Source organism: Heterodontus francisci, chromosome 4, assembly GCF_036365525.1.
Source record: "Heterodontus francisci isolate sHetFra1 chromosome 4, sHetFra1.hap1, whole genome shotgun sequence".
Lineage (NCBI taxonomy): Eukaryota > Metazoa > Chordata > Chondrichthyes > Heterodontiformes > Heterodontidae > Heterodontus > Heterodontus francisci.
In genome coordinates this window covers 76,801,017-76,825,372 of record NC_090374.1, presented here as the reverse complement: position 1 = coordinate 76,825,372, position 24,356 = coordinate 76,801,017, and the positions used below count along the sequence as shown (strand labels likewise).

At 44.5% G+C, this 24,356-nt stretch overlaps 1 protein-coding gene across 4 annotated transcripts in view; it reads left to right on the top strand.

Annotated features, from left to right (window-relative positions):
* The window catches only part of LOC137369100 (endoplasmic reticulum aminopeptidase 1-like), a 171,501-nt gene extending 147,466 nt beyond the window's left edge, over positions 1–24,035 (top strand). For all 4 annotated transcript variants that reach the window (XM_068029747.1, XM_068029748.1, XM_068029749.1 and 1 more), the window contains exons 18-19: positions 11,001–11,082; positions 17,317–24,035. In XM_068029747.1, the coding sequence (XP_067885848.1) occupies positions 11,001–11,082; positions 17,317–17,469 (235 nt within the window). In that variant the 3' untranslated portion in view covers positions 17,470–24,035. The remainder of the gene's footprint in view (positions 1–11,000; positions 11,083–17,316) is intronic.
* The last annotated feature ends 321 nt before the right edge of the window (positions 24,036–24,356 follow it).

The following is a 24,356-nucleotide window of genomic DNA, read 5'->3' as shown; positions in this document are numbered from 1 at the left end:
GAGGGGTTGCCATGAAGGAGGAAGGTTGTAAAGAGGGCAGAAAAGGAAAAAGAATGAGCAAGGAAGTGGAAAATAGGGAGAGGGATGAGAGGCAACTGTGAAGGAAGGGGGAGAAAAATGGGAGATGAAGAGAGGGAGATGATAGAAAAAGGACAAATGAGAGGAAAGAGAGAGGAAGACAGCAAGGGTAAGTGAGGAGCCGCCTTTGAGCCTAAAATAGGATAATGGTCGGAAGGGAGATGAGGGCAAAGGACATTAGCAAAAGAAAGGTAGAGGGCAGAGGAGAAGGGAATAGGATGAGAAGATGAAAGAAGGAAGTGAAAAAGTATAGTTAAAATGGAGGTAGCAACATGAGGGGTAAGGAAATAGTGAGAACAAAAGAAGAGATACACAGCAAGCAACACGAAAGACAGCACAGGCAGGTATGGCAGACATTGACTTACCTTGAGGAAGGTTCATGGTTCTCAAGAAATTTGATTTAATGTATTTTCTGGTCATCACTGTAAGAATTGGCCCATGAGTCACAGATTACCCAAAACAGGGGTCGAAATCATAGGTGGTTTTAAAGTAGTTTATTAAGAAGCAAAGGGTTAAACATGATGCATAGACAGAAAAGACTATTCCCCACTCTACCATTACCATCAAGCCAGGAGTTACGACCCTGGTTCAATGAAGAATGCAGGAGGCATACCTCAAAATGAGGTGTCAACCGAGTGAAGCTACAACCCAGGACTATTGTGTGCCAAACTGCGTAAACAGTATGCGATAGAGCTAAGCGATCTCATAACCACCGGAATTTATCTCAGCTCTGCAGTCAAAGAACAAAGAACAGTACAGCACAGGAACAGGCCATTCGACCCTCCAAGCCTGCGCCGATCTTGATGCCTGCCGAAACTAAAACCTACTGCACTTCAGGGGACCGTATCCCTCTATTCCCATCCTATTCATGTATTTGTCAAGACGCCTCTTAAACGTCGCTATCGTACCTGCTTCCACCACCTCCCCCGGCAGCAAGTTCCAGGCACTCATCACGCTCTGTGTAAAGAACTTGCCTCGCACATCCCCTCTGAACTTTGCCCCTCGCACCTTAAACCTATGTCCCCTAGTAACTGACTCTTCCACCCTGGGAAAAAGCTTCTGACTATCCACTCTGTCCATGCCACTCATAACTTTGTAAACCTCTACATGTCGCCCCTCCACCTCCGTCGTTCCAGTGAAAACAATCCGTGTTTATCCAACCTCTCCTCATAGCTAATGCCCTCCAGACCAGGCAACATCCTGGTAAACCTCTTCTGTACCCTCTCCAAAACCTCCACGTCCTTCTGGTAGTGTGGCGACCAGAATTGCACGCAATATTCCAAGTGTGGCCTAACTAATGTTCTGTACAGCTGCAGCATGACTTGCCAATTTTTATACTCTATGCCCCGCCCGATGAAGGCAAGCATGCCGTATGCCATCTTGACTAACTTATCCACCTGCGTTGCCACTTTCAGTGACCTGTGGACCTGTACGCCCAGATCTCTCTGCCTGTCAATACTCCTAAGAGTTCTGCCATTTACTGTATACTTCCCACCTGCATTAGATCTTCCAAAATGCATTACCTCACATTTGTCTGGATTAAACTCCATCTGCCATTTCTCCGCCCAAGTCTCCAACCGATCTATATTCTGCTGTATCCTCTGACAATCCTCATCACTATCCACAACTCCACCAACCTTTGTGTCGTCCGCAAACTTACTAATCAGGCCAGCTACATTTTCCTCCAAATCATTTATATATACTACAAACAGCAAAGGTCCCAGCTCTGATCCCTGTGGAACACCACTAGTCACAGCCCTCCATTCAGAAAAGCACCCTTCCATTGCTACCCTCTGTCTTCTATGACCGAGCCAGTTCTGTATCCATCTTGCCAGCTCACCTCTGATCCCATGTGACTTCATCTTTTGTACCAGTCTGTCATGAGAGACCTTGTCAAAGGCTTTACTGAAGTCCATATAGAAAACATCCACTGCCCTTCCTTCATCAATTATCTTCGTCACTTCCTCAAAAAACTCAATCAAGTTAGTGAGACAAGTCCTGCCATATCCAGCTGTGAATGGTGGTGGACAATTAAACAACTAACTGGAGGAGGTGGCTCCACATATATCCCCATGCTCAATGTTGGGAGCCCAGCACATCAGTGCGAAAGATAAGGCTGAAGTATTTGCAACAATCTTCAGCCAGAAGTGCCGATTCGATGATCCATCTCGGCCTCCTCCTGATATCCCCAGCATTACAGATGTCAGACTTCAGCCAATTCGATTCACTCCGCGTGATATCAAGAAACGACTGAAGGCACTGGATACTGCAAAGGCTATGGGCCCTGACAATATTCCGGCAATAGTACTGAAGACCTGTGCTCCAGAACTTGCCGCGCCCCTAGCCAAGCTGTTTCAGTACAGCAACAACAATGGCATCTACTCGGCAATGTGGAAAATTGCCCAGGTATGTCATGTACACAAAAAGCAGGACAAGTGCAACCCAGCTAATTATCACCCATCAGTCTACTCTCAATCATCAGTAAAGTGATGGAAGGTGTCATTGACAGTGCGATCAAGCCGCACTTGGTTAGCAATAACCTGCTCAGTGATGCTCAGTTTGGGTTCCACCAGGGCCACTCAGCTCCTGACCTCATTACAGCCTTGGTTCAAACATGGACAAAAGAGCTGAGCTCAAGAGGTGAGGTGAGAGTGACTGCCCTTGACATCAAGGCAGCATTTGACTGAGTATGGCGTCAAGGAGCCCCAGCAAAACTGAAGTCAATGGGAATCGGTGGGAAAACTCTCCGCTGGTTGGAGTCATACCTAGCGCAAAGGAAGATGGTTGTGGTTGTTGAAGGTCAATCATCTCAGCTCCAGGACATCACTGCAGGAGTTCCTCAGGGTAGCGTCCTAGGTTCAACCATCTTCAGCTGCTTCATCAATGACCTTCCTTTAATCATAAGGTCAGAAGTGGGGATGTTTGCTGATGATTGCACAATGTTCAGCAACATTCACGACGACTCAGATACTGGAGCAGTCCGTGTAGAAATGCAGCAAGACTTGGACAATATCCAGGCTTGGGCTGATAAGTGGCAAGTAACATTCACGCCACACAAGTGCCAGGCAATGACCATCTCCAACAAGAGAGAATCTAATCATCTCCCCTTGACATTCAATGGCATTACCATCGCTGAATCCCCCACTATCAAGTCCTCGGGGTTACCGTTGACCACAAACTTAACTGGAGTAGCCGTATAAATACTGTGACTACAAGAGTAGGTCAGAGATTAGGAATTCTGTGGCGAGAAACTCTCCTCCTGATGCCCCAAAGCCTGTCCACCATCTACAAGGCACAAGTCAGGAGTGTGATGGAATATTCTCCACTTGCCTAGATGGGTGCAGCTCCAACAACAGTCAAGCTCGACACCATCCAGGACAAAGCAGCCTGCTTGATTGGCACCCCATCCACAAACAGTCACTCCCTGCACCACCGACACACAGCGGCAGCAGTGTGTACCATCTCAAGATGCACTGCAGCAACGCACCAAGGCTCCTTAGACAGCACCTTCCAAACCCGTGACCTCTACCACCTAGAAGGACAAGGGCAGCAAATGCATGGGAACACCATCACCTGCAAGTTCCCCTCCAAATCACACACCATTCTGACTTGCAACTGTATTGTTGTTCCTTCACTGTCACTGGGTCAAAATCCTGGAACTCGCTTCCTAACAGCACTGTGGGTGTACCTACCTCATATGGACTGCAGCAGTTCAAGAAGGCAGCTCACCACCACCTTCTCAAGGGCAATTAGGGATGGACAATTAATGCTGGCCTAGCCAGTGACGCCCACATCCCATGAATGAATTTTTTAAAAACATACAACCTGTGACAGGTGGGAATGGTTTACCGGCCCTGGAGGACAGATGGACAGATGATGTAGAGTGTGTGCTGATGTCCGTAGCTAATTAAAGAGTTATGCAGCTCTCCTCTTGTCTTCTTTTGTCCAAAGCAGACTGAAGATTTCCCTTCCGAGCACCTGTTTATATACCTTATTTCCAAGGGCTGGTGGGTGTCCCATGTCAATGACTTGTTCGATTCCACTTGCCTAATCAGGTAATTATAGACCGGTGAGCCTGATGTCAGTGGTAGGGAAGCTGCTGGAGAAGATACTGAGGGATAGGATCTATTCCCATTTGGAAGAAAATGGGCTTTTCAGTGATCGGCAACATGGTTTTGTGCAGGGAAGGTCATGTCTTACCAACTTAATAGAATTCTTTGAGGAAGTGACAAAGTTGATTGATGAGGGAAGGGCTGTAGATGTCATATACATGGACTTCAGTAAGGCGTTTGATAAGGTTCCCCATGGTAGGCTGATGGAGAAAGTGAAGGCCCATGGGGTCCAAGGTGTACTAGCTAGATGGATAAAGAACTGGCTGGGCAACAGGAGACAGAGAGTAGCAGTGGAAGGGAGTTTCTCAAAATGGAGACGTGTGACCAGTGGTGTTCCACAGGGATCCGTGCTGGGACCACTGTTGTTTGTGATATACATAAATGATTTGGAGGAAAGTATAGGTGGTCTGATTAGCAAGTTTGCAGACGACACTAAGATTTGTGGAGTAGCAGATAGTGAAGGGGACTGTCAGAGAATACAGCAGAATATAGATAGACTGGAGAGTTGGGCAGAGAAATGGCAGATGGAATTCAATCAGGGCAAATGCGAGGTGATGCATTTTGGAAGATCCAATTCAAGAGTGAACTATACAGTAAATGGAAAAGTCCTGGGGAAAATTGATGTACAGAGAGATTTGGGTGTTCAGGTCCATTGTTCCCTGAAGGTGGCAACGCAGGTCAATAGAGTGGTCAAGAAGGCATACGGCATGATTTCCTTCATCGGACGGGGTATTGAGTACAAGAGTTGGCAGGTCATGTTACAGTTGTATAGGACTTTGGTTCGGCCACATTTGGAATACTGCGTGCAGTTCTGGTCGCCACATTACCAAAAGGATGTGGATGCTTTGGAGAGGGTGCAGAGGAGGTTCACCAGGATGTTGCCTGGTATGGAGGGCGCTAGCTATGAAGAGAGGTTGAGTAGATTAGGATTATTTTCATTAGAAAGACGGAGGTTGAGGGGGGACCTGGTTGAGGTGTACAAAATCATGAGAGGTATAGACAGGGTGGATAGCAAGAAGCTTTTTCCCAGAGTGGGGGATTCAATTACAAGGGGACACGAGTTCAAAGTGAAAGGGGAAAAGTTTAGGGGGGATATCCGTGGAAAGTTCTTTACGCAGAGGGTGGTGGGTGCATGGAACGCATTACCAGCGGAGGTGGTAGACGCGGGCACGATAGCGTCTTTTAAGATGTATCTAGACACATACATGAATGGGCAGGAAGTAAAGAGATACAGACCCTTAGAAAATAGGCGACAGGTTTAGATAGAGGATTTGGATCGGCGTAGGCTTGGAGGGCCGAAGGGCCAGTTCCTGTGCTGTAATTTTTTGTTCTTTGTTCTTAATCACCAAGGGGCAGGTACTCAAAGTAAACCCCTCTGCCCATCATTCTGCTCCAGCAGTCTCCTTCCGCCTTATCTCATTTTTGGTTCTGTTTATAAACTTCTGCCAGACACTTGTCTATAGAGGGCACGAGGCTCCATCTTATCAGCTTTCGGAATGTCTTGTTTTAGAGCCTGTGCTGGACTCATGTCCTTGCCAAAGATAACAGGCCTATGCTCTCCTGAATCTGTCAGCCCGGCAGACTGCTATAGAATCCTTCTTAATAAGAGAGTGAAAGAAAGAGATATTTCTGTAATATTCAATTAATTTTTTAAAGATTATATAAGGTCATTGATAGCCGCTTCTTACAGATCTCATCATCTTGAGAAGGAAATTTCCTTACTGACTTCTCACAATCGGCTCCTGACTAATAAGCTTGTTTTCCTAACTTGTTCATCAGACAGACATCGCAGGTACCAAAATTATCAGAATCATCAGCACAAACCCTTGAGCTGCCATCAAGAATAAATTTAAAAATTTCTCCAGTAAAATGTGATCACTATCAACTTTAGAGATAGAGATGAAAGTGAAGAAGAAAAATGTATTTATGACAGATTTCGGGTAGATGATACATTGCAAAACCAGGCTGAATATAGAAGGTCCAGAGGGGAAATGAGAAAACAAATAAGAGAAGCAAAGAGAGAATATGAAAAGAGACTGGCAGCTAATATAAAAGGGAATTCCAAAGTCTTCTATGGGCAAATAAATAGCAAAAGGGTGGGAGAAGGTGAAGTAGGGCCAATTAGGGATCAAAAGGGGGATTTACGCTTGGAAGCAGGGGAATAGCTAAGGTATTAAATGAATGCTTTGCAGCTGTCTCCACCAAGGAAGAAGATGCTACCCAGTCCATGGTGAAAGAGGAGGAAATTAATATACTAGAAGGATTTAAAATTGATAAGGAGGAGGCAGATAGGCTGTCTATACTTAAAATTGATAAGGAACCAGGGCCGGATGAGATGCATCCAAGGATACTGAGGGAAGTGAGAATGGAAATTGTGGAGGCACTGGCCATATTTTTCCAGTCATCCTTAGACTCAGGGGTGGTGCCAGAGGACTGAAGAATTGCAAATGTTACACAGTTGTTCAAAAAAGGACGTAAAGACAAGCCCAGCAACTACAGGCCAGTCAGTTGAACTTCGGTGGTGGGGAAACTTCTAGAAAGAATAATCGGGGACAAAATTAATAGTCACATGAACAAATGTGGGTTAATTAAGGAAAGCCAGCATGCATTTGTTAAGGGAAAATCATGTTTAACTAACATGCTGGAATTTTTTGAAGAGGTAACAGAAAGAGTTGATGAGGGTAATGCTGTTGACATGGTGTACATGGATTTCCAAAAGGCATTTGATACAGTGCTACACAATGGACTTGTGATCAAAGTTATAGCTCATGGAATAGAAGGGACAGTAGCAACATGGATGCAAAATTGGCTGAGTGAAAGAAAACAGCGAGTAGTGGTTAATGGATGTTTTCTGGGCTGGAGAAAAGTTTGTAGCGGAGTTCCCCAGGGGTTAGTGTTGGGACCCTTGCTTTTCCTGATACATATTAATGACCTAGACCTTGGTGTACAGGGCAAAATTTCTGGATGATACGAAATTTGGAAGCATTGTGAACTGTGAGGAGGATAGTGCAGAACTTCAAAAGGACATAGACAATTTGGTGGAATGGGTGGACAAGTGACAGATGAAGTTTAATGCAAAGAAATGTGAAGTGATTCATTTTGATAAGAAGGACATAGAGAGATAATATAGAATAAAGGGCACAATTCTAAATTGGGTGAAGGAGCAGAGGAACCTAGGTGTATATGTGCATAAGTCATTGAAGGTGGCAGGACAGGTTGAGAGTGCAGTTAATAAAGCACACATTATACTCGGCTTTATTAATAGGGGTATAGAGTACAAGAGGAAGGTCAAAAGATTCTCCAGCTCTCTTTTTACCTGAATCGAGTGTCGATATTTCTTACTAAGTATTAGATCTAGCCCTCAATTTACTTAAACCAGATTTCATATTCTCCTTTATGCAAATTTTACTCCCTCTGACAGGTACCAGGATGTTTAATTCTATCTTGATGATAGTCATGTCAGTTTCTCTATGGAGTATGTGTCAATAGCTTGATGATTTAAAATGTTGTCTCACTCTACTGGCCACAATAACCATTTCATGTTGTCCTATTGTCAAGTAGCTGAGCATGTTTGAGACCTGTTCTTCAGTGCAGGTTCACTATGCATTTGCACACTCACACCGGTATCCAAATATGATGCCACACATGTGCTATCTGATACAAGCCATTCTTAGACTTTCAAGTGATCTTATCACAAGATGCTTTTGATGCTTTGGGTAGTGGCCAGACTATCAAATGCAGTTTTCTTGAAAAGTTCATGGGTAAGGATACAAATGTCTTCAAGAGAAAGCTATCAATTTCCAAGTCTCATCTACACTTTCCTGAATGTACATGGATACCAGATTGAAATATTCCATTGAACCACACACAAGGTGATTTATTCCAATTCCTACTTGCTGGTGTGATTTTCCTGTCTCTATTTTTTGCTCTCATTCAACAGCCCTGCAGGAACTTTACTGTCTAATAAAATATGCTCATATATCTTTAGAACAAAAATCAAACGTTTCCAAGTGGTCCCAATAATTAACAATTTTGTTTGTTCTTTATTTATTATGACCTTTTATTTTTTCAAAAGTAACCTGCTAAATTGTGTCTGACGCTTTTTTTTGCATTTCAATATTATCCCAAATTTAATTAGCAGTGTTATTGGGCTGACAGATTTTGTCAATGTTCACTTTATTCCTCCCCAACAAAACTTTATTTCTTGATACTCAGGAACTACCTGGACTGCTTTTCCACCAGTTTTTATTTGTTAAATGAAAATGTGATTATCCCCTTAAATTTAAGGCAAATTTTCCCTTTGAGTGCTTGAAATAGCTACTCATATCAATTTATTTTATTCAATTCAAATCTCAGAAATAATGATGCCCAGGCTTGGTGATTTTTACATTTCAAGGTGAATTCCATAACTCCCCTTCTCAAGCACTTTGTCTTGGAAGATAACAAATGGGTTAGAGCCAGATCTTTAAAAGGCAAAGTTGCAAAGTTATTAGTTCAAATTGGGTGTACCTTCACCACATGGATTACAGCGGTTTAAGAAGGTTGCTGACCACCATCTTTTCAAAGGCAATTAGAGATGGGCAATAAATGCTGGCCTTGCCAGCGATGGCCACATCTTGTGAGTGGATACGTTTAAACAAAGAACTATCCTTCTCTTCTTTGAAAAGTACCATGGGATCTTTTACATCAACTTAAGAGGGTAAACAGGGTCGAGGTTTAAGATCTCATCTGAAAAATGGCACCTGTAACTATGCAGCACTCCCTCAGTACTGCACTGAAGTGTCAGCTAGGAATAGCTGCTTATATCCCTGGAGTGAGCATGCACCCACAACCTTCTGATTCAAATCAGAGAGAAATTCATTGATGAAGAGAGATAAATTCAGATAATTGACAAGATGGCTGAGGAACAGGAGTAGACCATTTAACCCCTTGAGCCTGTTCTGCCATTCAAGGAGATCATGGCTGATCTGTAACCTCATTCCGCATTTGCCCCATATCCCTTAATACCTTTGGTTAACAAAAATCTATCAATCTCTGAATTAAAATTGACAATTGACTGAGCATCAACTGCCATTTGTGGAAACAAAAAGTTCCTAACTTCTTCCACCTTTGTGTGTAATCATGTTTCCTAACTTCATTCCTGAAAGGCTTGGCTCTAACCTTTAGGCTATGGCCCCTAGTCCTAGACTCCCCAACCATGGAAATAGCTTTTCCTAATCTACCCTATCTGTTACCCTTAATATGTTGAAAACATGGATCAAATTACTCTCTAACCATCTAAATTTCAGGGAATATAATCCTAGTTTCTGTAATCTCTCCTCATAATTTAACATTTGGAGTCCAGGAATCATTCTAGTAAATCTACACTGCACTCCCTTCAAGGTCAATATATCCTTCGTAAGGTGCAGTGCCCAGACCTGCTCCCAGTTCTCCAGGTCGGGTCTAACCAGGGCTTTATATAGCAGGACTTCTACTCCCTAGTATTCTAGCCCTCTAGATATAAAGGCCAGCATTCCATTAGCCTTTTTGATTATGTTCTATACCTTTCCATGACATTTTAACAATTTATATACATGAACCCTTAGGTGTCTTTGGACCGCCACTGTTTCTAGCTTTTCACCAAGTAGAAAGTATTCTGATCTATCCTTTTTAGGTACAAAACAGATGATCTCATACTTGCCTATATTGAAATCCATTTGTCACAGTTTTGTCCATTCACTTAATCTATTAATATCTCTTTGTAACTTTATGCTTCCATCTACACTGCTTACAATGCCATCCATCTTCGTGTCATTGGCAAACTTGGATATGTGGCTCTGTATCCCATCATCTAAGTCCTTTATAAATATGATTAATAGTTGAGGCCTCAACACAGATCCTTGTGGACACCACTAGTCACATCCTGCCAATCAATTACTCTCTGTCTCCTGCCCTAACCAGGTGAATAATTTACTTTCAATTCCATGAGTCTCAACTTTAGCTAACAGTAGAACAGAGAGCAATGGAGGGACTTTCAGTCATAGTGATAGACACATAACTAAAAAAACCTGCATAGCTAGAGAGCAGAGAACCATATATACACACAGGTAGGTGTATACATATATATGTGTGTGTAAGAAGACAGAGAAGAAAATTGTAGCCACATAACGAACAGGAATTGTTTTTGGTTATTATTGTTTGAGTGGAGCCTCTCAGGATACTGTGTCTTTTCAAAAGGTGAAAATGAATCTTCTTTGCTGCAGAGACTGTCCAGGTGTGCCTGTGCCAGATCTGGCTCCACCATTCTGTTAACCATGGCAGTTCTTTTTACCTTTTTAATCTCGTTCCCCTTCCCCGCTTCTCCTCATATACTTGAATAGCAATAACCCGTTAGCAAGATGGCATTCACCACATCTGTGGAAAGCACTACAGTCTCAATTATCCCGTTGTTCTGGTTGGAAGAGGAAATAAAATTTACAAAATCTGGAAAAATAATGGGTCCACCAGCATTTGAAAAGTGATGGCAGAAGGTGGCAGTGGTGGAACTAAAACTGACTGATGTTGGCTTAAATCCATGGCCCAGTCTCCTGTTTGAGGGAGGATGTGGCATGGCATGGATTCTATGGAGGAAGAAATCATAAAAACAAATGCTGAAACAGACTCCAACTACTCTACTCTCCAAGATTGCTCTTTTTGAATAAAATAACATTGTTGGATTGAAAATGTACTGTTGTTTACCTTGAAACATTGTGGACCTTTCTAAGGGTTTTTGTAAGCGATAAACAATATTGTCACGGAATTCTGTCATTATTTATTCCATTTAATCCTTAGGTTTGAACTTGGATCACCTTCAATTGCATATACTGTGACTGGTATTACATCTCAGTATTCAACAAGGCTTAAGCTTGAAGAGGTAGGTAATCTGTCAAAAAATCCAAAATACCAGTTACATTACTTTTTGTTATAAATGATAAGTCTTTGTATAGTAGAATACAACTGGGGCGAGGACTGTGGTCCTTTTGGAGGGTGAGAAACTCTAGAGGAGTGGTGGGGGGAGGGTTGGGCTGGGTACGTGTAGAAGGGAGGGTACTGCGGATGGAAGGACATGCAAGAGATAAGTAAATAACCTCTGTCATCACAATCACATATGAGCCTGTGTATGACCATACACAAACTGTGCTAATATCTCACAGCAGAGCCTGACCTCCAATTGACTTGGAACCCCCTTGCCATTGGATCAAGGCCCCGCTGTGCTGAGGCCATGTAGTGGCTGCTGTGCAACAACCACCCCATGTTAAAAAAAAACACACAAAGGCATCTTCCACTTGCCAAAATGAAGTTTGGGAACGTGAAGTCTGGAACGTGAGGATCCTCATGGACAACCCCAACAGCGACAGGCCTGAGCGCCACATCACCATCATAGCTCGGGAACTCAGACACCTCGACATTGACATTGCCACCCTAAGTAAAATGCGATGTGCAGGAGAGAGCCAACAGAAGGAGCAAGGCAGCTGATACACCTTTTTCTGGAAGGGTCTCCCAGAAGAGGAATGACACCTCCACGGATTGGACCTCGCCATCAAAAACAAGCTTGTTTGGCACCTCAGCGACTCCCCCTGTGGGATAAGCAAATACCTCATGACTGTTCAGCTCACCCTAACAAGAAACTGGCATGTCACTGTCATCAGTGCATACGCTCCTACTCTTGAGGCAGACAAGGCCAAGGAGGGATTCTACACTAGCATTGAGCAATCCCTCACCCCAGTCCCAGCAGATAACAAACTGATCCTCCTCAGAGACGTCAATGTCAGAGTCAGGAAGGATGCGAATATCTAGAAAAGGGTGATTAGCAAGGAAGGAGTCAGGAAAGTAAACTCCAATGGAGTCCTCCTCCTGAGATATCCTCAAAGCATCCCTGAAGAGATCAAAAAATCCCAACTACTTGTGGTAGTCCCTGGCTCATGACCGTCCTAGATGGTGAAAGCTCATTCGGGAAGGTATCGTAAACCTCGAGGGACTTTGTCAGGAATATGCGGACGTGAAATCGAGGCATGGGAAGAAGCACACAAACCTCCAAACTACTCATCTACCTGACCCTTCAAGCACCAGCTGCCCCTCATGTACCAGAGTCTGCAGATCACGCATTGGACTTATCAGCCATCTCAGAACCCATCAAACTGGAGTGGAAGGAAGTCATCCTCAGTCCCGAGGGACTGCCTAAGAAGGCAACTCTATGTAAACAAAAACAGCATGCATGTTGTTTTTTTTTATTATCTTGTCTCAGACTAACTTTACTTCATATATAAAAACAATGTAACTATCCAGCAATGCAAAGTTCATACTGCGGTTCGTAGTCCTTTCTTGTCATTTTCCACTTGCCTCATTTCCTGAAGGTCTGACTCCTGCTGCTGTAGGTCTCCATAAGGATGATAGCAGATCTCCAGCATCTTACCGAAGGGTCAGGAGAATCTCTGTCTTTCTGTGGGCTGAATTTTAAGGCAATGACGTGGACGTGTACGGAGGCGTGGAGGGATATAAAATTGGGACGGGACACGTCGGACAGGAAGTCTGACATCATGATGTCCATCCCAGTTTTGTCTATGGGAGCAAACATGGTGGGTGGCAGTCTGATGGCGATGCGGCAGGCTGGTAATTAAGATAATTAACAGGCCAAATGAATGCAATTTATTTGGAGCAGATTTAATTTTATAAACAACGCACATGTCTCATGGGGCTTCAGAGGCCCGTCTCCTTCAAGGAGGTGACATGGAGGCGGACGTTGTTGGCTGGCTGCAAGGGAAGGCCATCAGGAGGGAAATCATCCAGGGCGTGGCAGGGCCACGAAAGGAGGGCTGTGCGCAGCACGTCAGGAGTGAGGGGAACATTGGTTGAGCTGCAGTTGAACTACAAGAAGGGCAACAGGCAAGTGACACTGGGGCAAAGCTCACAATTGGGGGCAACAATTGCGAGCCACTGGTAGGGAGGGACTGCCTTACAGGGAGAGGCCACCTATCATGGGGCTTATTCATCCAGGCTTTGGGGACTCTGTTGAAGACGAGGTGCAGCAGAGCTTGAGGGAGGGCCAGGCACCTGCAGTGACGCTACACAAGAGGGTGTTCAGCAGCTCCCTTGCTGCAGAGGGACAGAGAGGAGAGAGAGGGGAGCTGCCCCACACAGAAGGAGGTGCCCTCCAGAGAGCGTGTACAGGTCGAGGCTCAACTGCCTGTAGAAGTCCAATGAAGACTCCGCCTCTCCAGGGAGGCCGTCACTGATCTTTGTGCCATGATGCAGGATGGGCTGTAACCCAGGGCACCTAGTGGGAATCCAATGCCAGTGGCTCTGAAGGTCACCGTGGTGCTCAACTTCTACCCCACCGGATCATTCCAGGGATCCACTGGGGACTTGTGTGGAATCTCACAGTCAGTGGCAAGGAGGTCACCAATGCCCTCTTCAGGAGGGCTGGAGACTATGTGCGCTTCTGCACGGATCCCAACTCACAAGCTGAGAGGGCCATCAGGTTTGGGGCCATCGATGGATTCCCCAGATGTATGGTGCCATCACCTGCATGCATGTGGTCATCAAGGCCCCGGAACACCAGCCAGCGGCCTTCATCAACAGGAAGGGCTTCCACACCCTCAATGTAAAACTGGTCTGCGACCACTGTAAACGGATCCTGAAGGTCTGTGCTCGCTTCCCAGGAAGTTGCCTCAGTGCCTACATTTTGAGGCAGTCCCCAGTGCTAGTACTTTTCTGGCCTTCCTCCAGCCTTCAGGGATGGATCCTTGGAGACCAGGGCTACCCACTGAGGACATGGCTACTGACGCCTATGAGGAACCCACACACATACAGAGGAGAAGTACAACGCCTGCCACAGGACATTGCAAACTACCATAGAGCAGGCCATTGGTCTAATGAACGTGACACTCAGGTGCCAAGATCAGTCCAGTGGAGCTCTTCAGTATGCCCTGGCGAGGGTCTCACATATTGTCATAGTCTGCTGTGTGCTGCACAACCTGGCCCTGCAGAGTGGGGAGCCGATGAGCAATGAGGAAAGTGAAGAGCACACTGTCTCCTTGGATGATGAGGATGTGGAGCAGAAAGATGGGCAAGCCAGGCCAGATGAAGGACACCAGGGGCTACAGCAGTGTGGCCATGAGAGACGTGCAAGGGAGGCTCGTGATGCCCTAATACATTTGTGTTTCATTTGATCCATACTGCCCCTTGTACTTTCACCAATAAAGACCCACCTTTATGCAGCCATATTGTCACCTTCCTTCCTTAAGGATGCATTCGCTTATTGAGCATTTATGTGGAGCATATCTGGTGAGGTTCCAGAGTTGACCCCTCGCAGCATCTTTGATCGCCTCCAGCATCTTCATAGAGGCTGGGATGTAGCAAAGGGTCAAGCCCTTGAAAGAAGAGAAAGGGATGGCATCCATGCCTAGCAGTAAAAATTTAATGACATTCAAAATGGAGATGGCCATTATCATCGAAGCAAATGCTCACCCGTGATTCTATGTGTACTTCTTAATTCTCTTTCACGAACTCCTACATGGTGCTGCCCCTGCGCTGTCAGCTGAGGAGGAGGCTGCCTGCTGACCTTACTGCCCTATGTCTATGGCTGACCTTGGTGGCTGTCCTCAGGATGTCTTGGGCCTGCAAAGCCCCAGCATGCTGTGGGCCTCCTGCACAGTAGCAGTACCACCCTATTTCGGCAGGGATGTTGGATGAATTGGCAACATTGGCAGAGGGGCAGAAAAGCTGCTGCCCATACCAGGAGCATCCTGAGAGGAGCCCCCAGCTGCAGGAGGCAGACGCTCCTCCTCCCTATCAAGGCAGACTTCGGCCTCCCTGCTGACCTGAGAGTGCAGAGGACCTTGAGATGACTCAAGGTCCCTGTCCCGCTTTCACCTTGCCACTGCTGCCTTGCCCCCATGGTCAGGATGAGGGTGTGGAGACCTGTACAAATATCCTGTGAACACTGAGTGCTCTGCTGGATGTGGCTGTCCATCAGAACCCCCAATCTCTCAATGGTGGACACCACTCGAGCACCAGTTAGAGACAGTGTTGAGGTCAAGGCCTGGATGTACTCCTCCATCATCCACGCTTGAGCACACATTGCCTCAGGTAACTCTGCCAGATGTTGCCGCACCTTTCACTGCAGCTGCAGCATTTCCCTTGATGCTGCCGACACCAGAGGCAAGTCATGAGTATGGGGCTCAGCATGGGCCTGGGCCTGGGCCTGGGCCTGGCCTCCCACCGTCCTCCGACTGTCCGAGGCCTGGGCTGTTACAGCCTCCATCAGCTGCTGGGGTGCATGTGTGCTGTGCTCACCAGATTGTGTACCCAGATCTAAATTCACGTGCAGTCCCACCAAGGTGCAAGTATTTATGCTGGTGGAGGTTGCAGTAGTATGAGGTGCCGATGGACCCTCTGAGGCTCCTTCCTCCCCCACCGAGGTGGCAGGATCTGTGCAGATTCGGCTGTTCGCTGATTTGGCACTGCTTGACCTGCATGAAAGAACAGAGACATGTACAGTCAAGGGTCTGCCCTCCCTCCACATACACCCCAACAATGCAGACCCCAATGGGCACTGGATGCCTGATGAGCAGTTGTGCTCCATCACTGCAGATGCAGCTTGGGCCCTATGGAAACCTTATTCACTGTCTTGGAAAGGTGCCCCTGTTTCTCTGTCCGCGATGCACTGGCCATCCTGTGGTCCAATCAGCTCCACGGCCTCCTCCTCCATTGGTGTGAGAACATGCAGCATAGGCAGCCCACCTCCGGTCTTGGCCCGCTCCCACCGATTATGTGCTATCCTCTCCTGCAGACGGGATGTTGGACCGCGAATGACATTAATCCCAACACATAGGCTGCTGGCAGTCCAGTTGCCACTGATAGGGGCACACAAATGCCTCCTGCATGTGTTCCCTTCCCAGGGATCTCGTGAGATTCCACTATGACAGAGTCCCACCGTGACATGCTGCTGTCAGTCATCTTGCAACTCCTGACGCTTTGTCCACATCGAAGGCGTTGATCCCTCTCCTCCCAACACTCCGTCCTGTTTCACCAGATGCAAGGTCCAAGAGGATAAAGGCATTAAATGATACTCTGTTTCGCAGCCCAGATGAGGTCGTTGAGCTGCTTGCAGCACTTATCCACATGCACGGTGTAACTCCACAGCTGCTGACCTCCTCCTTAATCTGCAGCGATGCCTGCTTCATTTGACTCGCAGATCTTATCCTCCCATCCCTTGGCAACGAGATGTCCCTCCTCTCCTTGGCAGTCTATAGGAGCACCTGGAGGAAGGCATCAGGGAAGCGTGGTGCCATACTGGGTCTCCTCTCAGCCATTTCTAAACATGACCTCCTCCTTCAGGCCTTCCAAATGCAGAGTTCACTGCAGGCCTGGCAGCCCTTTAAAAATGTCCCCAGCAATTACCGAGGCATCAGCTGACACTGTGCTTCCCACCTCCGGGCCCAACCCTGACCACGCAATTGGTCGGGTGTCACAGCTCATTAGTCTTAATTGTCTGGTGGTCTGCCGCTCCTACCCCAATATGCCTTGCACCCGGTTCCCGTTCTGATGGCGGACTTGTGCACATACATGTGTGTGTACACCCACTCTGCTGTCTGGCAGGGTTGCTGGTTTGTTCCTCGCTAGCTGGGGATTTCTGAGGCCAAATGTGAGCAGTCCTACTACTGCCTTAGCTGTGGTCAGCTAACTTAGCATTGACCAGAAAGCAGATTTATGATCACTTTGTCCTTGAGGCTTTGTGCTTTCACTAGGGGAACTCCAGGGCTCCTACTCGAAGGTAGTGTGATGATGCTTAGCTATTTTTCTCATTTAATCTCCCTTCCTCTTTCCCTGCTCTCATGCAGCAGCGCAGTTTTTAGCTGATGATAGGAATATGTAACTATTGGAACATATCACAAAATACAACATTGCTGAAATGTAGAATGTATATTTTTGTGTAATTTATTTTTGTGTGATATAGATTTGGAGGAGATATAGTTTTGTGCTGCACTTGGTGGAACTTGCTTTGTGGTTTGCAGAGCACAGTTGATTCTCATTTGTGAGCCAGCTTCTTTATTTTAATCCTTTAATTTCACTAAAAGAGAAAAATCTCAATTAATCTGTCTTCTAGGTTCGAAGATTTTTTGAATCTTTGAATGATAATGGTTCACAGCTCCGATGCGTCCAACAAGCAATTGAAACAATTGAGGAGAACATCCGCTGGATGGATAAGAATTTTGTAACGATCAGTATATGGTTGGAGAATTTAAATTCCGTTGGTTAATTCAATGACCATCATCCTGCATCCTAACTCCAAAGAACTCCCTTCAAAAGAGACTGTTCCCTCATATAGAGTTTTCTAAAAGTCTGCAAACATGCTATCTTAAATTTATATCATCATTCAGGTAAAATGATATATACCAGGTTTGAAATTCAATGTGTAGTGATACAATTGGTGATCTAGGAACATCATCATCACTCATCAAATCTGGACTAAAAGAAAAATAATTAAAAAGTGCTATACGAAGCCCATGGTGTCGCATTTTGTACACCATAGCAGTTATTTTATCTTCTGCAGGGCAAATATTCAGGCAGGTAGCACAAGAGTTGTGATGATAAATTCTTAAAGTGCGCTTTTGTTTTTGTTGCAGCCACTGAAAAAACATGGCCCACAAAAATTCCACAGTTCAGGACTTTTGAAGAAGTTTTTCCTAGATTCTGGAATAATTCTAGTTTAAAATTCCACAGTATAACTTTAGCAGCAAACTTCATTCTTAAGAACATAATAATTTGCTTTGAAATAACTCCCCCAAATAAAATAAAAATTTCAACAGCAGTTATCCTTAAAGAGCATCTCCTGTTTAAAACCTCCCCTCACCTCTTCCACTGGCAACTTCTCCAACAAAACACTTTTTTAAAAAGTCTTGTACTGAGGTACCAAAAGTACAAGATAAATGTGATTGGTGATTCTTTTGAAGGATAATGCTTCACAGTTGCTGTGTGTTTAAAACAGTTGTATGCACATAATTATGTATATTTTATGCTTTAAATGTTAGTTATCGAGGGAGTAATTATGTACAATCTCAAACAATTCATGCTGCTGTGAAAAGATGGCCCCTTATGACATTGAATGGTCCAAAGTGTCATTCGCATGGTCAGGGACTTAGAACCTCCTCCCACATTCAAGGGTGGACTCTCTTCTCAGCATAGGAAATTTGAATTGACAATCATTTGTGGGTTTCTTTAAGAAAGGGTAGATCATTGGTTGGCTGGAACTGTCTATGATTGACAACTGGATGGGCAGAAACCCATTTCACAGTGGGACAGATCACGGAGGTGCCTATCAGAGTTACCTGTGATTTTGGCAATAAGCAAAATAAGCCTTGCCCTTTTGTAAAGCTAGAATCTGAAATAGAGTTGAAAATGCTCCCACCGTAATTTTGTGAATAACAGCACCGATCTAAGAAGAAGTAGGGTCACTGACCCGAAACGTCAACTCTGCTTCTCTTTCCACAGATGCTGCCAGACCTGCTGAGTGATTCCAGCATTTCTTGTTTTTGTTTCAGATTTCCAGCATCCGCAGTATTTTGCTTTTATATTACCGATCTAAGCTCAGCAGCTTTATTTAAATAGAGAAATCATTTATGTTTTCAATGCTGGCCACGTTGTATATGTCACTGATTTGATGTTCTAACTGCAGTGTAACTCATTGTTCCTTTCTGTACTTCAAGTCAGAAGAGAACGTATCTAGTGTCTCATTTCCTTCAGCTAGGTGTGTCTAAGCTTCTCATTGTTCCACATTACTACCCAAGCCTGAGGTAATGGCTGTGTTTGCATTGGGGTAACAGGACACTGCCAGTATTTTCTTCTTCTGGGATGGAGCAGTCTGAAACACATGCATCTAACTTTCCAGACAGCAACTGGTAAAAGCCTACTCCCAAACAGTGCTGAGTAATCTCATGTGACAGAAAAAGTGAACTCAAATGCCTCACTGAGTGTGAACCAGGTATTCTTATTATCAGAGCTACCAGGCCAAATGAAGCTTAAGTGAATTTCCTAATTGAATTTGAGAAACAAAAAGTGGCTTAAGAATTTTGGCACTTTTATTTTATGGGAGGGCTGCTGATTGGAGATGTATAGATCTCCCTGACTTGGCTGCATTGCATTGTATAAATGTCCCCAGATCCATAAGACTGAAAGCACCATATACTCATATAAATATGCTGTCAGACGGCAGGAGCTGGTTTCTGGAATTAAATATGGGAACAGTTACCTTGCTTTTCCACTGATTCAGCAATCATGTCTCCACAGTAGAATACTGCTCACTTGACTGTAAAGTTAAGAATGAAAACAAAATGAGTGGCGTAGTGGTTAGCATTGTAGCCTCACAGTTCCAGTGACCCAGGTTCGGTTCTGGGTACTGCCTGTGCGGAGTTTGCAAGTTCTCCCTGTGACCATGTGGGTTTCCACTGGGTGCTCTGGTTTCCTCCCACAGCCAAAGACTTGCAGGTTGATAGGTAAATTGGCAATTATAAATTGCCCCTAGTGTAGGTAGGTGATAGGAGAGTAGTGGGGATGTGTTAGGGAATATGGGATTAATGTAGGATTAGTATAAATGGGTGGTTGTTGGTTGGCACAGACTTGGTGGGCCGAAAGGCCTGTTTCAGTGCTGTATCTCTCTATGAGAAAGGTTGCATTCCCTATACAGGTGCATGCTTGCATCTAACAGCAGTCATGAGGTGGAAAAAATACCATTGATTTCCCTTTAATTTATTGATCGCTAACCTATTTTGGTTTTCAGTTTTGCCCAGGAGAGTCAAATCAGAGCATTGATATCAGAATAATATCTGTGCTGCTTTAAAGTGCCTGAGATCAGAGCCTGGAAATGCTGTGGTGCTTTTTGGCATTCATGCGGCAAGGCCAGGTTTTCACCCACTGATGCTCTCTCCCAAATCCTAATAGTAAATTGCATAGTAGGGGCAGCCAATGCATGCGTCCTACTAAGACAGCTGAAGCATTCTGCAGCATTTAGGGAGCAGGCATTAGACGTGCTTGCCTCGCAAAGTACAGTTTACCTGTTAGTTATTGATCGATCAGAAACCTGGTTACTGCCCAAAATTGCAACTGCCCCTTCCTCGATACAATCAATTTCTGACCTTAGTTCTGTAATTGTCAGTTTGAAGTGACACAGTCTCATGAATGGAATACCGGGAATGGCTAAATGAGGGGCTGCATTTTAAGACTATGCTGCTGAAATAGGCGTCGGGCGTAAATAAAAATGCAGCCCCCATGCATGGGGACCACGTTGCAAAGCCGCCACGATTTCAAACGCGGCAGTTCATTTGCATGGCCGCGATAACCCCTCCCCCCCCAATCATGTGGAGGGGGCAGGAGCCGACGCCGACAACAGCGTCCGGCGTCAATGCTCAAGTGACGGCGCCATTTTTAAAGGGCTTGCAGCCCGAAATGAGCTTTTAAATTTTTAAAGGACCAGTTACTTAAAAGATTTAAAAATTAATGGACGTCTTCCTATGCATTCTCCCACCAAATGGCATCACTACATTCCTGCCCTTTTCCCCCCCCAGAATACAGATATTGAAAATCTGACCTCCCGCAACCACCCCCTCCAAAGTTCATCACCTTTGTCCTTTACCCCTTCCCATCACCCCCCCCCCCCCCGATCAATATGAGGCATTTTAACCCCACTCTCCCCCTCCCCACAGATGTCGCGCCACGTTTCCCCGAACGGGGATTTGAAGGCGCAGCATTGTCAGCCGCCAGAATAAAGATTATTGCAACGTGCTGGCAGAATTGCTGGAGCCTGCGTGGTAAGTAGCAATTAACATATTTTAACGTGGGTCCCATTGCTGAGCGGCGGGGACGAGACCTCACCTCCGAGATTGGTATGGGCCTGCTGCCGTCGGGGTCGGTGGTAGCCCTCCTCCATATCGATCTTCATTGCCCCTCAGCCAATGTTCCTAGTGGTGGAGGGGCTTTAAAGTCAGGCCTGAGGTGTTTAATGGCACAAATATTCCACCTGCAAGCTTACCAATATGCCCATCTAAGAAGCAGCCATTAACTTTGCTTTACTGAAGGAATATATTAATTCTTTGCAGTTAAACAAACCATTTGTGAAAATGCTGTCTCATCACAATATACTGCTAAGACAATACAGGTTATGACAAAACCAAAAAGTGAGGAATAGAGCACTCCTGCATCTGTTTGTGTAATAATAAAATTGCTCATAGGCATGAAGGAATGATAAATTTTTAAATTCCTCAAACAATTCCCAGTAATATCCTCTGTGATTAGTTTTAGCAGGGCTGAAATTGGTCTTCAATGGTAGCACAAAACAGGTAATAATGAACTGGCAAAATTTTTAACACACTCTGTCCTTCTTACTTTTAACACACTTTGTCCTACTTACTTTTCCATTTATTTCACCTCAGTTAGTCTGTAAACACATTGGTCCTGAAAATGCATAGGTCTAAAATGTAGTCAGTTAAGCTGGCATCAAGCCTGCCAGGGAACTCTACCACTGACCCAGGGAATTTTCCAGGAAAAACTGCTCCCTCTGATATCACTGGCCTTGAAACAGCTTTGTGGAGGTTTTGCCCCATCCAAGGTCTGACAGAAAACCATACATAAGATCAGGATCTGGTGCATCTGGATTTCTGTCTGATTTCCAACTCCATTGATTATAAATGTGGATTTGCTAAAACTAATTTACGGTCTGTCTGCACAGGTAGAATCATAGAATCTTACAGCATAGGAGGCCACCATTTGGCCCATCATTTCTGTGCTGGCTATTTAAAAGAGCTGTCCAATTTAATCCAGCTTTTTCTCCATAACCATGGAAATTTGTCCTTTTCAGGTACATGTCCAATTGCCTTTTGAAAGCTCCTAATGGAAACTACTTCCAACATTCTTTCAGGCAATGCTTTCTGGATCATAACAATCCTCAGTGTGAAAACAGTTCTCCTCATTTTCCCTCTAGTTTATTTGCTAATTATTCTAAATCTTTGGTTACTGACCCACTTGTCAGAGGAAGCAGTTTTTCCCTACTTGATGTATCAAAACCTTTCATAATTTTAAATACCTCTTTTAGGTCTCTCCTTAGTCTTTTCTGCTCCAAGGAGAACAAATACAGCTTCTGCAGTTGCTTCACATAACTGAAATTCCTTATCCTTGGTATCATCCTGGTAAACCTCCACTGCACCCTCTCCAAGGTGTTGGCCTCCTTCTTAAAGTGTGGTGCTCAGAATTGTGCACAATACTTCAGCTGAGGCCTAACCAGTAATTTGTAAATGTTGAGTATGACTTCCTTGTTTTTGTATTCAGTGCCTTATTTACAAAGCCAATTTTCACATATGCTTAACCACCTTGTCAACCTGCACTGCCACCTTCAAAAATTTGTGAATATGCACTGACCTCAAAATAGTACCATTTGAATTATACTGCAGCTCCATGTTGTTTATCCCAAAGTGCATCACTTCAGGCTCACTTGCGTTAAATTGCATCTGCCATGCGTCTGCCCATTTTACCAGTCTATCTATATCCTCCTCAAGTCTGCAACTATCCTCTTCACTGTTTACTACATCGCCAAGTTTTATATTATCTGCAAACTTCAAAATTGTACTCCCTATACCCAAGTCCAGATCATTTATATATAACAAGAAAAGCAATGATCCCAATAATAACCCCTGGGTGTAACCCACTACATACTTCCCTCCAATCAGAAAAACAGCCATTCACCATTACTCTAACTTCTCTCCCTGAGGGTGAGGATGAGTTATACCACACAAACAGGCTTATAAATCATGGATCATGGTGTTTGTTATCTTGTTCAGTTTGGTTTACTTAAGGTGGTATTTTTGAATACAACATTGTGAGCAATGTGTTAGAATTAAACTTTAGATTATGCAAGTGATGGAGACAGTAGTTAAACTAGGCACATAATGGGAGTAATTTTACGTGTGGCTGGTTGATATGGAATCTAACCCGCCATCAGTGTGCACTTGGAAAATTATCCCCAATGTTTTCCAAATGTAATTGGCCTGTGAATAAGCAGAGTAACAAGCCATTCAAAGTGCCTCTACCAAAATCGATACACTTGTGATACGCAGTGTCAGGTGTTGTCCATACTGTAATAATATGAGGTTCAAATTAATGTGCCATTGAGTAGGTGTGGATTGCCTCTAGATACAGCAGTTGGCATGTAACCATTTATGAAGACACTCGGCAAATCTCCCGTTTTCCTGTATGGCCAGCCCACAGTACAACCCGAGTAGTAAGTGACTGTATATTGTGACAGCTGTGGCTCAGTTGATAGCATTCTCTCACCTCTGAGTCAGAGGTGCCACTACAAGAGCCAGAGCAAATAATCCAGGCAGACACTCCCAATGAAATACCGAGGGAGTGCTGCATTGGCAGAGGTGCTGTCATTTGGATGACATGTTAAACCGAGGCTCCATCTGCCCTCTCAGGTGGACGTAAAAGATCACATGGCGCTGTTTCAAAGAAGGGCATATCAGTTCTCCCCAGTGTCCAGAACAACATTTATCACTCAACCAACATCACTAAAATAGGTAATTTAGTCATTATCACTTTGATGTTTGTGGGACCTTGCTTTGTGCAAATTGGTCACTGTGTTTCCTACATTACAACAGTTACTACACTTCAAAAGTACTTAATTGGTTATAAGGTGCTCTGGGGCACCCTGAAGTCATGAAAAATGCTGTATAAATGCAAGTCTTTTTCTTTCTTATGGAAGATGATTTCTTCAGATTTTATGTGTGAGCAATGAATTTCCTAAGTGTGAAAATAAAGGTGTATTCACCATTAACATTGTTGAGATTCAATCTGCGTGATCATTGGCTCATCTGCTGCTTTTGTTGTTTACCCTGTAAAATCAATTTACTTTTATCAGTAATTGGAGATCAATATTGTAGAATCTTAGAATTTCCTGTACACCAAGTTATTTTTGATACAGTGGAGGGGTTTCTAGTGTCATTCTAATGTCTACTCCATTGTCTAGTTCTTCAGCATTTGAATAGTTAACCCTGAATGAGAGCAATAGATATAAGAATGAAATATAATACATTTGATACAGTGAAATTAGTTTTAATTTGCCATGAACCTTTGATCATTAATTTATTACTTTGTGCAGTT